Source organism: Rutidosis leptorrhynchoides, chromosome 3 (genome assembly GCF_046630445.1).
Source record: "Rutidosis leptorrhynchoides isolate AG116_Rl617_1_P2 chromosome 3, CSIRO_AGI_Rlap_v1, whole genome shotgun sequence".
In the NCBI taxonomy this organism is placed as follows: domain Eukaryota; kingdom Viridiplantae; phylum Streptophyta; class Magnoliopsida; order Asterales; family Asteraceae; genus Rutidosis; species Rutidosis leptorrhynchoides.
In genome coordinates this window covers 653,223,601-653,239,848 of record NC_092335.1, presented here as the reverse complement: position 1 = coordinate 653,239,848, position 16,248 = coordinate 653,223,601, and the positions used below count along the sequence as shown (strand labels likewise).

Here is a 16,248-nt window from a genome sequence, read left to right as displayed (position 1 = left end):
GTTCGCTTATCGTGTCGGACACATTTATCCTGTAATTAATTTATTAATATAAAATTTTCTAGGTCATCACAGCAGTCGTCTTATTTCCTTTAAATAGTTGATCTGAACGAACATGATTTATATTTCCAACATTCCACCATCGATATAATCTATTCCAAATGTCTTTTGCAAACGAACATTTAAGTAGAGTATGCTCCACAGTTTCAATCTCCTCATTACACACCGGGCATCTCTGTGAGTGTAAGTCTATTTCACGCTTATCAAGTTCCATCCTTTCCAAAGTTGCACGCATACCTATAACCCGATTTTTTTTGTGGCAAAAAATTATTACGCATGGTCTCCTTACTATATTCCGGAAAAGGTAAAACTTATCATCAGTTCTGAGAGAGATACGAAGTAGAAAACAAACTGTTACTTTGCAGATTACACGACCAACCATCCTTTTCTTTAATTCTGAATCTGAAATCACCGAGCAGCAGTTCAAGATCCTGTAACTCAGTTTGGGTTCTCCCCGTCGGTTGCCGAATCCAATTTCATAAAGTTAAAACCGAGGTTTCACCTCTTGAGACTCGATTCATCACTAAAGCACCGACATTATTCTCAAGTCTAAATAGTCTTCTAAATTTCTCTCCAAGAGCTTCATTAGATAACCATTTGTCTTTCCAAAATAGAGTAGCATCATCTTTGCTTACACCTTTCACAAACGAGTTAGAGAACGAGATGGCAAGATTATCAATTTCATGCCTAATAAGCCGAATATTGTTCCAAGCCAACTTTTTGTTCAAATTTTGATTGAGATCTCCCAAACCCCCGTCCCTCCCATAAATACTTTTAATCACTTTGACCCAAAAAGCATTGGTTTCGGTTTCGAAACCTCCACCACCATTTTCCCAACAAAGTCACATTTATGGCTTTGAGAGACCCAATATTTAACCCCCGCCCACATAAGGTAAAAGAATGTTATCTCATTTGACCCATGGAATTTTTGAGTTGTCACTCGACCCTCCCCAACAGAATTTACGCCTCATACCTTCGAGCATGTTGATGACATACGTAGGGGCACAAAATAGGGAGAAAATGTACAATGGAATACTACTTAGCACCGATTTTATTAGGGTAAGACGTCCACCAAACGACAACGTTTTTGCCTTTCAATCCGCTAAGCTGGATTGTATTTTTTTCAACCACCATATCCCACTCTTGCAAGTTACTCATCTTTTGTCCAATCGGAAGTCCAAGATAGGTGGTGAATGGGAAGTTTCCAACTCGGCAACCAATATATCTAGCCATTTCTTCAAGATGATCTTTTTGGATTCCAATCCCATACAGACAACTTTTTGAGACGTTAACCTTCAAACCCGAGTATATTTCAAAACATTTTCGGAGTTTGAAAAGGTTACCGACATTATTTTTATCACATTCACCAAAAAATATTGTATCATCAGCATATTGAATGTGAAATCAACACATTCTCATTCCCACCTCGATACAATCTTGTTTCAATTGCGCACTTTACAAATGCATTTAACCCTTCTACCACTATTATGAAATGAGATCACCTTGTCTAACACTACGATGTAGCATAATCATAATTCATTACTTTTTTTATAAATAACCACCCTCATCTACTACTACTTTTTAATCAAACTTAATTGTTAATAATTACTTTTAGGGTTGTCATTACAAAATTTCAAGATATATAAGTAATAATGTAATTTTACCTTTTATATTTACAAACTACTTCAAATAACTTATTTTTACCGATAATATCTTAAATATTTATCTACCAATCAAAACTAAAAGTTAAAGGATAAACTTAAACTTGTATAATCTTTTGTTTCAAACCCACCCTTTATAGTTTATATTGAATATCTAGTAATATAAAAATAGCGATACAGATAATATAAAGTAATGAATGTCAATTTAGCTAAGGTAGACATACATATGTCCAGGTTCATTTTGCTATGTTTCTAATCTTCACCCTACATAATAATAATAATCAATGTTGGAGATAGATGTGTGTTTGTAGTGAGATAAAGAAAGGTTTTTAGAGAGAGAAAATGGAAGTGAATTCAAAAACTAAAGATGAAGACCAGTTTCATGTTATTCACAAAGTCCCATCAGGTGATGGTCCTTATGTTAAAGCTAAACATGCTCAGGTTAATTCTTTCTTTCTAGTTAAAGATTTTATATCCAAGTTTTATTATAGTACAATTGCACGTACGTGTTATTTTAAACTTGAATTAAAATCAGATGTTTATTCACATAATTGTTTCTGTAGACTGATTTATATATATGTTATGTTAGTTTTTATAAGCAGTCTACAGAAACGATTAATTAAAGGGCGTGAAACTCACATTTCTAAATGAATTTCACACGTAAGTCATAAAATTTTACACCTAAACTTATATTCTAATTTACTAAATTTAAGATCAGTTGAAGTATATATGCTACACTATTGGATCTGATTTCGTATACTATTATTACTTAAATTAAGTTTTTCAAGGAGCCAGTTTAGATCACATTGTTCCATCTTCACTATCCTAAAGTCACTCAATCTCTTATCCCTTCTATCATTGATTTGTTACTTAGATTATAACTACTCATACTAAATAACTATATACTCGATCCGTATATAAAATCAATTAATATAATTGATATTACACAATAAAAGCTAGTATATAAACTAAAAAATGAAGGACATTCAATTCATGCGCCTATTTTTTTATTTGCAAAACTAGTAAGTTTAGATTATTGTAATTAAGAGTGGAAGCAAAATGGAGCATTTCATGCTGAATCAAACTTTTTCCCTTAGACCAACTTATTTAATGCGACTGATCCATTCACAAGTAAAATATTTGTATTAATTATATTCACATATAAATACTTCTTTATACTGTATGCATTCATATCATACTTTTCTTTAATCTAAAAAAGCGATAACATTTAACCAAATTTCTTCATCAATCAATGAAAAAGACGATCGACCAAACACATTGATATCGTACTTTACAGACATGATTCGTAGAAAATTAATTATGAAAAATAAGTAACAGAACTTGTCTAGAGTCACAGTACCACAAGCTCAAACTCATATCACAAATTAACTCACACAAGAAGATCATCAATGGCTTTTTTAAGGCATGATGTAACTGTATCAAATATATATAAGTACTTATTAACTATTAACATTTTTATGACTTTTAGGTAAAAATAATATATCCATTTAAACACTTTTTCCTTTTTCTCCATCATCTTCATTTAAGTTTGTCACATGTTAAACAAAGTTATGAGGAATTATTATATATTTATCATTACAAATTCATAAATCTTAAATTAATTTAATAAGATGAATAAAGTGCTAGAATTTAACATTTCATATCTATTTATCGTCCATATATACATGTAGCTTGTAGAAAGGGATCAAGAGGGTGCAATAGTATGGTTTTGGAAGGCAATAAATGCAGGAGATAGAGTGGAAAGTGCTTTAAAAGACATGGCAGTTGTGATGAAGCAGTTGGATAGAACTGAAGAAGCCATTGAAGCCATTAAATCCTTTAGGTGCCTTTGCCCCAAAAGTGCTCAAGAATCCCTTGATAACGTTCTCATTGATTTGTTCAAGGTACAACTAACTTCACCATATGTATATATATCCACTTCTCATGCATGCATATTAAATTACTTAACTATACAAATACTAGCCTAGCTAGTTGGCAGTTGGCACAGATCCGTCCTGTTAATTTTAATTATGGATCATGTTCAGTAAATGAAAAAAGCCTTTTATATACCAACGAACTTAGTCACAAGCAATATTAGGCATTTAATTTAATTTTTAAAATTTTCAAATCCTTAATAAATAAATAGACCTAGGTATATAATGTTGAGCTATATTTTTTGGGCCATTGTAAATATTAGGTAATATACGACTGCACACCTTCCACGCTTCAATATCCGGCTCTGCTAGTTGGCTCCTTTTAAAAGCTTTGTTATGTTAGTGGAAGCAAAACCTATTAAAAATATGAGATAAATGGATTATAAACTTCAGGCTTTCATTTTAGTTAAATTTAGACATGACAACCCTTGTTTAATTATGCGCATGCATAATGCAAATATACATATGGATTCCATGCATTACTATGTCACATCTTTATCCATTTTATGCATTTGGTGTACATGAAAACATCTTACATATACAGATAAAATTAGTGACTTTCAGATCCAATCTCATTGAGATTTTACGCGCGATGTGTTATTTAACAGAAATGTGGGAAAGTAGATGAACAAATTGGGTTATTAAAGCAAAAGCTGAGGATGATTTATAGAGGAGAAGCATTTAATGGTAAACCAACAAAGACTGCAAGATCTCATGGGAAAAAGTTTCAAGTCTCAGTCAGACAAGAAACTTCAAGGATTTTGGTATACTTTTATTATTTATTTATTTATTTACTGTAGTAATATATGTATTCATTCTAGTGAAATGCGAACATATAATCTAACACTTGATAACCACAAATATTTACTTGATTATACTACATTTCGTGCAACGACTTATGACAAATTGTCACATTTTCTTGTTCTAATATTGGAAGTGTAAAAAGTTACAATTTGTGTTTGAATATCAGACGTCTCTTTTAGCGCCGTGTTAGTTTCTGTTTAATATAACTATTAGTATTAACCTCATTAAGTTATGTATATCCACGAGAATAAATATTAATTGAAATAATAAAAAATTCCCATGAACAATAAATTGGCTTGTTCTCTATTGATAATATTAGTAAAGTAATTATCATTGTAAAAAATATTCGATAATTGAAACTGTCAAGTGATTCATTTTCATTTAATTATACAAAGTTTGACAATTATGTCCTTTTGGATTGAACAGGGGAATTTGGGATGGGCCTACATGCAAAAATCCAACTTCATGGCGGCAGAGGTGGTCTACAAGAAAGCCCAAATGATTGACCCGGATGCAAATAAAGCAAACAACTTGGCCCTTTGTCTAATGAAACAAGCCCGATACAACGAAGCTTGTTCGGTCCTTCAACACGTTCTTAATGGTGAAGTTCCCGGGTCTGAGGACATAAGGGCCCGAAACAAGGCTCGAGAACTGTTGATGGAAACGGAAACATGGCGACCAACATCGGAGTTGTTGCCGGACCTCCCTGGACTGGACCTAGATGCAGACTTTGTTAATGGGCTTGAAAAATTGATGAATGTATGGGCCCCCAATAGATCAAAAAGATTGCCCATATTTGAACAAATTGAAAACTTTAGGGACCAAATAGCTTGTTAAAAGTGTCTAAATATTTATTTATTTAAAGTTTGTCAAATAAATGAGGGGAAGCTCATTTTGTAAAGTTTATCAAGGGCAATGGGTGGTGACTGGTGATAAAAATGGGAAGCTCATTTTGTTAAAAATGTCAAATTATTTATTTATTTGCCATCAGTACATGTTGCTCTAATTTCTCCTCTTAAACTGCTTAAACAGTTTATTTATTTATTTGCCATCAGTACATGTCAAATTATTTATTACTCCAATATTATACTGTTTGAATATTCAAACTTTTTAAAATTAATATAATATTAGAATATTATTATAGAGTTTGTGACAAAATCTCCATCATTAACACAAATAAACAATACTTAATATAATTAAATTAATTCATTTTTTTAACCTATTCTGAAAAGTTTGCTAACAACGGCCTTTAAGGCAATCGTTAATGTTTATTAAATAATTGTACATGTCGGTTATCAATTACTTTCGGACCGCGCGTATGTAACTTTAATATTACTGGATAGATAAATTAATAGATATAGATAGATGCCTTTCCAAAAAAAAAAAAAAAAAAAAAAAAAAAAAAAAAAATAGATATAGATAGATATATTGATATATGCTCGTATTTGTGTTGATAAAAATAGTTAAGTAGTAAACACTAAAAAGTTTAGGGGTAAAATTACACACAAGACAAAGTGACAAAGTGACAAAGTGACAAAGTGACAAAGTGTTATTAAACATATACCGGGTAAAGTATTTTATGGATTAAAAGAGCCAATGGTGACATTGTAAGGACTAAGTCGGACGGAATAACCAATTTTGATAGGATAAATCCGAATTTAGCCAAATAAATCTGACTTTAACCGACTAAATATGAATTTTGACTGATTTTGATTGGTTGACCTGCGTTGTCTGGTGACTTTGACCGACTTGGGCCTAGACGGGTTGTCAAGTCCCCAAATCCAACTAGGTTGACTTTAACAACAATGATCAACATCCATTATGGACAGCACAACTGAATAGAGCATATGAGGATCGGATTTGGATTTTCTAATGGTCCGGGAGGTTCACTAAAACAATGTTCAATGAAAAAAAAATAGTGCCCTACGCCCTCATATGCTCTATTCGACAACATCTCTCACATTAGAAACTCCATAAGCAAGTCATTTTCATCTATATTGGAATCTTAATTACATGTCAAAGTAGATTAATAATTCAACAACATTTTTTAATATCTAGTTGGCAGTATCAAAATAATCTAATGAGAACCTGAGAATCTTATTCTTATTCTTATATACAATAAAGTAGGCAGTATATCATAGTATATATCATTGTATATATGAAGAAATTTGGATGAGTAACCTGACCCTTGACAAAAAGAGAAATCAATAATAACTTTGGTTAAGTATTCTATTTCATCACTTGGTTAGTTTAGTTCCTAGGCCAAGGCGTATTAGAATATTAGCTCCACCACGTACTACTCGATACGCAGCTTACGCTTGAACATTTTGGTAACTTTGGCAGCGAACTTGCTCCGACCAACTGATACACTCAACTTTCCAATATTTCCAGCTTCTCCAAAAAGCATACCGTATCCTACTCCTAGTCCATCACCAAGTGAGCTTTCTTCAGGTATTATTCCAAACTGTTTTCTGTTCATTAGTTTGCGCATGTCCGTTATAGCATGCCTCTCCATTTTCCTAAGACCACGACCACCTCTATTCTTCTTAGGTTCGGAATTAGGAACGGGAAGTGGTTCGGGATGCTTTGCAGGAGATCGCTCTTGCCACTTTTTAATCTTGTTACGAATTTCTTCACAACATATTCTTCCTATGCTTCCCGATGGATCACATCTTATTGAATCTAAAGTTGCTGCAAGACTTGCTTTTGCAGCCAAAAGCCGACATGCACGCTTCTTTAGAGCAGGAGGCGTAGTTTGAATAACCTCCGTTTGCTCAATGTAACCAACACGAAACTGAGACGTTGCACCTAAAAGCTGAACATCACAAGCTGGCATGTATGCTAGAGATGAAAAACCACCGGCTTTCACCATCATTTTTGCAGCAACTGCACTCCCAACAACGGAAGAAAGATTCGGTGCAATGTACCCCATTCTACTTTCAACAAAATCAAAAACTTTCTTCTTCGATTCATCGAGCGTAAGAACTCGATCACATCCCTCAATGGTCTTTTCAAGAACATGCTCAAAAAGTGGTTTGCCACTGGTAGTTGATGCAATAACAGATATAGCCATAACAGTAGCCGACGGTAACAGACCTTCAAGATCTACAAGGGATAAGTCGACTTCATTACCGATCTTCTTTACCACACGTGCATAATCAATTGGTCGGCACAAAATAGACTCAAGCTCAGGAAACTTGAGGCGGTAATTATCACGAATGAAATTATGAATAATAACAATCTCTTTTTCTATTAAAACCAACCATTCAATACATTCCGCAATCAGCTGGTACTCTGTATCTGACCCCTTATCAAGAGCATTCTCAATTTTCTTCATAATATCAATAAATCTCTGTGTTTTTTGTAACTTTGAGACACATTCTAAATCATCGTAATTGATCATAGCTTCTATATCACCTGCCAAATCTCCACTAACATCATCATCTTCCATGGCGTCCAAGTTTTGGTTATCATTGTCGGAAAGATCCTCAAGATCTGCTAGAAACGAATCTTCCAGATTTGCCATATACTACTATAGCCGAATTCAATATGTATTCTTTATCGAAATAACAAAACCAATTCGTAGGGTTATGCTTGTTTTCGTATGCGGCAAGGAAAAAACGAAGTTAGGGTTTTTAATTTTTTGCGAGTATCACAAAACAAGAATAGGCAAACATATATACTCCGTATGATGTTAACCGACTCCAAAGTGGGTGGGTTATAGGCGTTTTCAAAATTGAAAAGAAACAAGATATACGGATTACAATTTATTTGAAATTTAATTCCTGACCTTTTTTTTTTTTTTTTTTTTTTTTTAAATAGTAGATTTTGTAGAAGACCTTACAAAAATAAAAATCAAACATAATTTTTTACACAAATAGTAAAAATGAAGTTTTAAACTTCTGATTTGATAAAATTGAAGTTTTAAACATCAGATTTGGTAAAACCGAAGTTTGGAACTTCCCGATTTGACCCCTTTTGACCTACAAGGCTGACATGGCTGACATGGTGTTCAAGTTTGCCACCCGTGCCCTAAACCGAAGTTTGAAACTTCGATTTTGCAGGCTTTTCAGCAAACCAAAGTTTCAAACTTCGGTTTTGTTTCCTGCCACTTTTTTAACTTTAATCCTAAATCTCTGCTTTCGTTGGTCATAATCAATACTTTTCTAGCTATATTTATACCACCATGAATTTCATTCCCAATAACAACATCACATACAACACAACTAGATTTCAAACACATCAAACTTAGATTTATATATCAACAAAATCACCAGTTGAAAACTACAAAAAACACTAAATCACATTCTAAAAAATGGCCAATTTTGAAATTGATGGATGAGAATACCTTCTTGATATCGATGATTCCGACCTCACTCAATCTGTATCAGTTACAAGTCCCATTGTAACCATTTTGGTGACTTCTCAGTCGCCACCATCCCCCCGACAGTTACAGTCCCCCCCAACGTAACCGTCAAAAACAAAAGCAACCTATTTCACCACACGACCTATTTTGCGCGGTTCTGGGTCTAACAAAATGTACCAATTATCGTACCGAATCCCTGGACCCGCTGGTATTTTCCAAGATGCATATGAACTTCGAAATAACGAGAATAGCGTTGTGGATGACATGTGTACGCAAGATTTTATAAGGGAAATAATAAACAAACCTGAAGTTGATGATCCGTTTACACTAGATCCGTGGCTTCAAGCGATGGAGTTTGCATATCCGTACGGAGGTAAACAACAATATTGTATATTCATTTTTGTAACCATAAGACATTTTGTATATTCATTTTTGTAATTGCAGGTAGATCTGATATAGCAAGCATTCTGAGGCAGCGTAGGTTTTTACCAGCTGATCAAGTTGTTGGTGTTGTTAAGACTTGTGTTCAAAATAGTGTTGGCGATCTGTCTATAATGATAAAAGTTAGTTTACATCACTAACTTATGTATTTTTTTCATAATTGTATTACTTTCACTAAAACAGATTAATGTAAGTTTTAATTTTTGTTTAATAGAACACTACGAGTACGATTCAGGGAACAGTTCATAACAAGATCATTGATGGTGTTCAGGGTGAGTATGAAGGTGTTAAATGCATACACGAGGGAGCTGTTTTGGTGCTACAAAATTGTTCTATCTTCTGTCCTAATGTTAAGGTTAAAATTCTTAACATTAGACGCAAGAGTTTAATAAAGGTGTTCTTTAAAGATAGTGGATCTACGTAGAGAATTGTGTTAATTGTGTTCTTTTTTGCTGTTGTTGTTGTTGTTTAAAATAAAAATTAGTTGTTATTGTTGTTTAAAATAAACTATTGTTATTGTTGTTTAAAAATGATAACAAAAGTAAATCACAAACGCAAGAGAGATTTAAACAAGTCCAAAGCTAAATATTACAACGAATAAAAAAACAAATACCACTAATCAATGACCACGACGTCCCCGACGTATATATTGTAGGTGATAAATGGTTCCACACCCTGTTGGTCGTGTTGGCCTTTGACTCTTCCGTGGTACTTGTTCCTGGTTCTTGATACCATTCTGAAATGTCCCGTTCTTATTGATTAAAAACGTTCCATATTAATTGATTTCGTTGCGAGGTTTTGACCTCTATATGAGACGTTTTTCAAAGACTGCATTCATTTTTAAAACAAACCATAACCTTTATTTCATAAATAAAGGTTTAAAAAGCTTTACGTAGATTATCAAATAATGATAATCTAAAATATCCTGTTTACACACGACCATTACATAATGGTTTACAATACAAATATGTTACATCGAAATCAGTTTCTTGAATGCAGTTTTTACACAGTATCATACAAACATGGACTCCAAATCTTGTCCTTATTTTAGTATGCAACAGCGGAAGCTCTTAGTATTCACCTGAGAATAAACATGCTTTAAACGTCAACAAAAATGTTGGTGAGTTATAGGTTTAACCTATATATATATCAAATTGTAACAATAGACCACAAGATTTCATATTTCAATATACATCCCATACATAGAGATAAAAATCATTCATATGGTGAACACCTGGTAACCGACATTAACAAGATGCATATATAAGAATATCCCCATCATTCCGGGACACCCTTCGGATATGATATAAATTTCAAAGTACTAAAGCATCCGATACTTTGGATGGGGTTTGTTAGGCCCAATAGATCTATCTTTAGGATTCGCGTCAATTAGGGTGTCTGTTCCCTAATTCTTAGATTACCAGACTTAATAAAAAGGGGCATATTCGATTTCGATAATTCAACCATAGAATGTAGTTTCACGTACTTGTGTCTATTTTGTAAATCATTTATAAAACCTGCATGTATTCTCATCCCAAAAATATTAGATTTTAAAAGTGGGACTATAACTCACTTTCACAGATTTTTACTTCGTCGAGAAGTAAGACTTGGCCACTGTTGATTCACGAACCTATAACAATATATACATGTATATTAAAGTATGTTCAAAATATATTTACAACACTTTTAATATATTTTGATGTTTTAAGTTTATTAAGTCAGCTGTCCTCGTTAGTAACCTACAACTAGTTGTCCACAGTTAGATGTACAGAAATAAATCGATAAATATTATCTTGAATCAATCCACGACCCAGTGTATACGTATCTCAGTATTGATCACAACTCAAACTATATATATTTTGGAATTAACCTCAACCCTGTATAGCTAACTCCAACATTCACATATAGAGTGTCTATGGTTGTTCCGAAATATATATAGATGTGTCGACATGATAGGTCGAAACATTGTATACGTGTCTATGGTATCTCAAGATTACATAATATACAATACAAGTTAAATAAGTTATGGATGGAATAGATTTGTTACCAATTTTCACGTAGCTAAAATGAGAAAAATTATCCAATCTTGTTTTAGCCATAACTTCTTCATTTTAAATCCGTTTTGAGTGAATCAAATTGCTATGGTTTCATATTGAACTCTATTTTATGAATCTAAACAAAAAAAGTATAGGTTTATAGTCGGAAAAATAAGTTACAAGTCGTTTTTGTAAAGGTAGTCATTTCAGTCGAAAGAACGACGTCTAGATGACCATTTTAGAAAACATACTTCCACTTTGAGTTTAACCATAATTTTTGGATATAGTTTCATGTTCATAATAAAAATTATTTTCTCAGAATAACAACTTTTAAATCAAAGTTTATCATAGTTTGTGTTACTACGACGGCGTAAATCCGGTTTTACGGTGTTTTTCGTGTTTCCAGGTTTTAAATCATTAAGTTAGCATATCATATAGATATAGAACAAGTGTTTTGTTAATTTTAAAAGTCAAGTTAGAAGGATTAACTTTTATTTGCGAACAATTTTAGAATTAACTAAACTATGTTCTAGTGATTACGAGTTTAAACCTTCGAATAAGATAGTTTTATATATATGAATCGAATGATGTTATGAACATCATTACTACCTCAAGTTTAGTAGGTAAACCTACTGGAAGTGACAAGAAATGATTTAGCTTCAAAGGATCTTGGATGGCTTGAAAGTTCTTGAAGTAGGATCATGACACAAAAACAAGTTCAAGTAAGATTTTTACTCGAATTAAGATAGTTTATAGTTATAGAAATTGAATCAAAGTTTGAATATGAATATTACCTTGAATAAGAAAGATAACCTACTATATATAACAAAGGTTTCTTGATCTTAGATGATTACTTGGAATGGATTAGAAAGCTTGGAAGTAAATTAGTAAACTTGAAGGGATTTTTGAAGTGTTCTTGAAGTGTTCTTCCTATGATGATTATAGCTTGATTCTTGGAGTGATTTTTGATGAAGATGATGATTAACTACTGGAAAAATACGTTCATAATAGTGTGTGTGTGTGTGTGTTGAGAGAGAATTAGAAAGAGAATTGGAAGTGAAATGGAGTGAATGATGAGTGGTAATTGGTGAGTGGTGAGTGGGGTTAAAAGGAGTTCTAGTTAGTTGACTAGCTCATGGTAGAAGTTAAAATTTATTAGTCATACATGACATAATCAAGAGTGGAATCCCATGCTAGTTCCTATTGGTATATACCCATAGTAAGTACGTTTTGAAGCTGTGTATAATACGGGTAAGAATACGACTAGAATTCTTGATGAAAGAAAAGAATGGGAAAGTAACTGTAACCATTTTCGTTAAGTATGAGTGTTTTGATATATGTCTTGAAGTCTTCCAAAAGTATTTTAATACATCTAAATACACTACATGTATATACATTTTAACTGAGTCGTTAAGTCATCGTTAGTCGTTACATGTAAGTGTTGTTTTGAAAACTTTAAGTTAACGATCTCAATTAATGTTGTTAACCCATTATTTATTATATCTAATGAGATGTTAAATTATTATATTATCATGATATTATGATATATTAATATATCTTAATATGATATATATACATTTAAATGTCGTTACAACGATAATCGTTACATATATGTCTCGTTTCGAAATCCTTAAGTTAGTAGTCTTGTTTATATGTATATAACTCATTGTTAATATAATTATGGAGATACTTACTTATCATAATCTCATGTTAACCATATGTATATCCATATATATCGTCATGTCATTTTTACAAGTTTTAACGTTCGTGAATCGCCGGTCAACTTGGGTGGTCAATTGTCTATATGAAACATATTTCAATTAATCAAGTCTTAACAAGTTTGATTGCTTAACATGTTGGAAACATTTAATCATGTAAATATCAATCTCAATTAATATATATAAACATGGAAAAGTTCGGGTCACTACAGTACCTACCCGTTAAATAAATTTCGTCCCGAAATTTTAAGCTGTTGAAGGTGTTGACGAATCTTCTGGAAATAGATGCGGGTATTTCTTCTTCATCTGATCTTCACGCTCCCAGGTGAACTCGGGTCCTCTACAAGAATTCCATCGAACCTTAACAATTGGTATCTTGTTTTGCTTAAGTCTTTTAACCTCACGATCCATTATTTCGACGGGTTCTTCGATGAATTAAAGTTTTTCGTTGATTTGGATTTCATCTAACGGAATAGTGAGATCTTCTTTAGCAAAACATTTCTTCAAATTCGAGACGTGGAAAGTGTTATGTACAGCCGCGAGTTGTTGAGGTAACTCAAGTCGGTAAGCTACTGGTCCGACACGATCAATAATCTTGAATGGTCCAATATACCTTGGATTTAATTTCCCTCGTTTACCAAATCGAACAATGCCTTTCCAAGGTGCAACTTTAAGCATGACCATCTCTGATACCATTCTGTAATACCCCAGCTTAACATGACCACAATATTGTCCGCTTTGCCCGCAGGCGCACGGCTTTTTCTTGGCGACCACACACGAGAAGCACTTTCCCAGGAGGTCACCCATCCTAGTAGTGCTCTCGTACGAGCACGCTTAACTGCAGCGTACTCACACATCTGCTCAGCCTGTGGTCCCAAAACGCGTTGTGTCATTTAAGCATGAGTATTACCTTATAATCCCATGATCACTCATGTTCGTGGGCGATGTGGGATTTGCCTAGGGTGTTACATTCACCCCCCCTTAGGGACTCATCGTCCTCGATGAGGTTTGCCCCACCACCCCCAGCATCACATGAGTGGCTCTGATACCGTAACACCCCAGCTTAACATGATCACAATATTGTCCGCTTTGCCCGCAGGCGCACGACTTTTTCTTGGCGACCACACACGAGAAGCACTTTCCCAGGAGGTCACCCATCTTGGTAGTGCTCTCACTCGAGCACGCTTAACCACAATGTACTCACACATCTGCTCAGCCTGTGATCCCAAAACGCGTTGTGTCATTTAAGCGTGGGTATTACCTTATAATCCCATGATCACTCATGTATGTGGGCGATGTGGGATTTGCCTAGGGTGTTACATTCACCCCCCTCAGGGACTCATCATCCTCGATGAGGTTTGCCCCACCACCCCCAACGGCACATGAGTGGCTCTGATACCATTCTGAAATGTCCCGTTCTTATTGATTAAAAACGTTCCATATTAATTGATTTCGTTGCGAGGTTTTGACCTCTATATGAGACGTTTTTCAAAGACTGCATTCATTTTTAAAACAAATCATAACCTTTATTTCATAAATAAAGGTTTAAAAAGCTTTACGTAGATTATCAAATAATGATAATCTAAAATATCCTGTTTACACACGACCATTACATAATGGTTTACAATACAAATATGTTACATCGAAATCAGTTTCTTGAATGCAGTTTTTACACAGTATCATACAAACATGGACTCCAAATCTTGTCCTTATTTTAGTATGCAACAGCGGAAGCTCTTAGTATTCACCTGAGAATAAACATGCTTTAAACGTCAACAAAAATGTTGGTGAGTTATAGGTTTAACCTATATATATCAAATTGTAACAATAGACCACAAGATTTCATATTTCAATATACATCCCATACATAGAGATAAAAATCATTCTTATGGTGAACACCTGGTAACTGACATTAACAAGATGCATATATAAGAATATCCCCATCATTCCGGGACACCCTTCGGATATGATATAAATTTCAAAGTACTAAAGCATCCGATACTTTGGATGGGGTTTGTTAGGCCCAATAGATCTATCTTTAGGATTCACGTCAATTAGGGTGTCTGTTCCCTAATTCTTAGATTACCAGACTTAATAAAAAGGGGCATATTCGATTTCGATAATTCAACCATAGAATGTAGTTTCACGTACTTGTGTCTATTTTGTAAATCATTTATAAAACCTGCATGTATTCTTATCCCAAAAATATTAGATTTTAAAAGTGGGACTATAACTCACTTTCACATATTTTTACTTCGTCGAGAAGTAAGACTTGGTCACTATTGATTCACGAACCTATAACAATATATACATGTATATTAAAGTATGTTCAAAATATATTTACAACACTTTTAATATATTTTGATGTTTTAAGTTTATTAAGTCAGCTGTCCTCGTTAGTAACCTACAACTAGTTGTCCACAGTTAGATGTACAGAAATAAATCGATAAATATTATCTTGAATCAATCCACGACCCAGTGTATACGTATCTCAGTATTGATCACAACTCAAACTATAGATATTTTGGAATTAACCTCAACCCTGTATAGCTAACTCCAACATTCACATATAGAGTGTCTATGGTTGTTCCGAAATATATATAGATGTGTCGACATGATAGGTCGAAACATTGTATATGTGTCTATAGTATCTCAAGATTACATAATATACAATACAAGTTGATTAAGTTATGGTTGGAATAGATTTGTTACCAATTTTCACGTAGCTAAAATGAGAAAAATTATCCAATCTTTTTTTAGCCATAACTTCTTCATTTTAAATCCGTTTTGAGTGAATCAAATTGCTATGGTTTCATATTGAACTCTATTTTATGAATCTAAATAAAAAAAGTATAGGTTTATAGTCGGAAAAATAAGTTACAAGTCGTTTTTGTAAAGGTAGTCATTTCAGTCGAAAGAACGACGTCTAGATGACCATTTTAGAAAACATACTTCCACTTTGAGTTTAACCATAATTTTTGGATATAGTTTCATGTTCATAATAAAAATCATTTTCAACTTTTAAATCAAAGTTTATCATAGTTTGTGTTACTACGACGGCGTAAATCCAGTTTTACGGTGTTTTTTGTGTTTCCAGGTTTTAAATCATTAAGTTAGCATATCATATAGATATAGAACATGTGTTTAGTTAATTTTAAAAGTCAAGTTATAAGGATTAACTTTTGTTTGCGAACAAGTTTAGAATTAACTAAATTATGTTCTAGTGATTAC

General features: G+C 33.3%; 3 protein-coding genes across 4 annotated transcripts; 2 read left to right on the top strand and 1 right to left on the bottom strand.

Moving 5' to 3' along the window:
• Positions 1-2,027: 2,027 nt before the first annotated feature.
• LOC139899193 (protein SULFUR DEFICIENCY-INDUCED 1-like) lies at positions 2,028-5,416 on the top strand. 2 transcript variants are annotated; one of them, XM_071882014.1, is made up of 4 exons: positions 2,028-2,159; positions 3,410-3,622; positions 4,261-4,416; positions 4,883-5,416. In XM_071882014.1, the coding sequence occupies exons 1-4, from the start codon at positions 2,061-2,063 to the stop codon at positions 5,291-5,293; spliced, it is 879 nt and encodes a 292-aa protein (XP_071738115.1). In that variant the 5' UTR covers positions 2,028-2,060; the 3' UTR covers positions 5,294-5,416. The 2 variants fall into 2 exon arrangements, with proteins under 2 accessions (XP_071738115.1, XP_071738116.1); XM_071882015.1 differs by having other exon boundaries at positions 2,057-2,124.
• Positions 5,417-6,752: 1,336 nt separating this feature from the next.
• On the bottom strand, positions 6,753-7,982 carry LOC139902498 (U4/U6 small nuclear ribonucleoprotein Prp31 homolog). The gene has a single exon (XM_071885111.1). It carries the CDS (start codon positions 7,980-7,982, stop codon positions 6,753-6,755), a length of 1,230 nt encoding a protein of 409 aa, XP_071741212.1.
• A 1,011-nt stretch (positions 7,983-8,993) lies between these two features.
• Positions 8,994-9,687, top strand: LOC139902497 (uncharacterized). Its single transcript, XM_071885110.1, has 3 exons — positions 8,994-9,195; positions 9,267-9,385; positions 9,478-9,687. Exons 1-3 carry the CDS (start codon positions 8,994-8,996, stop codon positions 9,685-9,687), a joined length of 531 nt encoding a protein of 176 aa, XP_071741211.1.
• Positions 9,688-16,248: the final 6,561 nt, after the last annotated feature.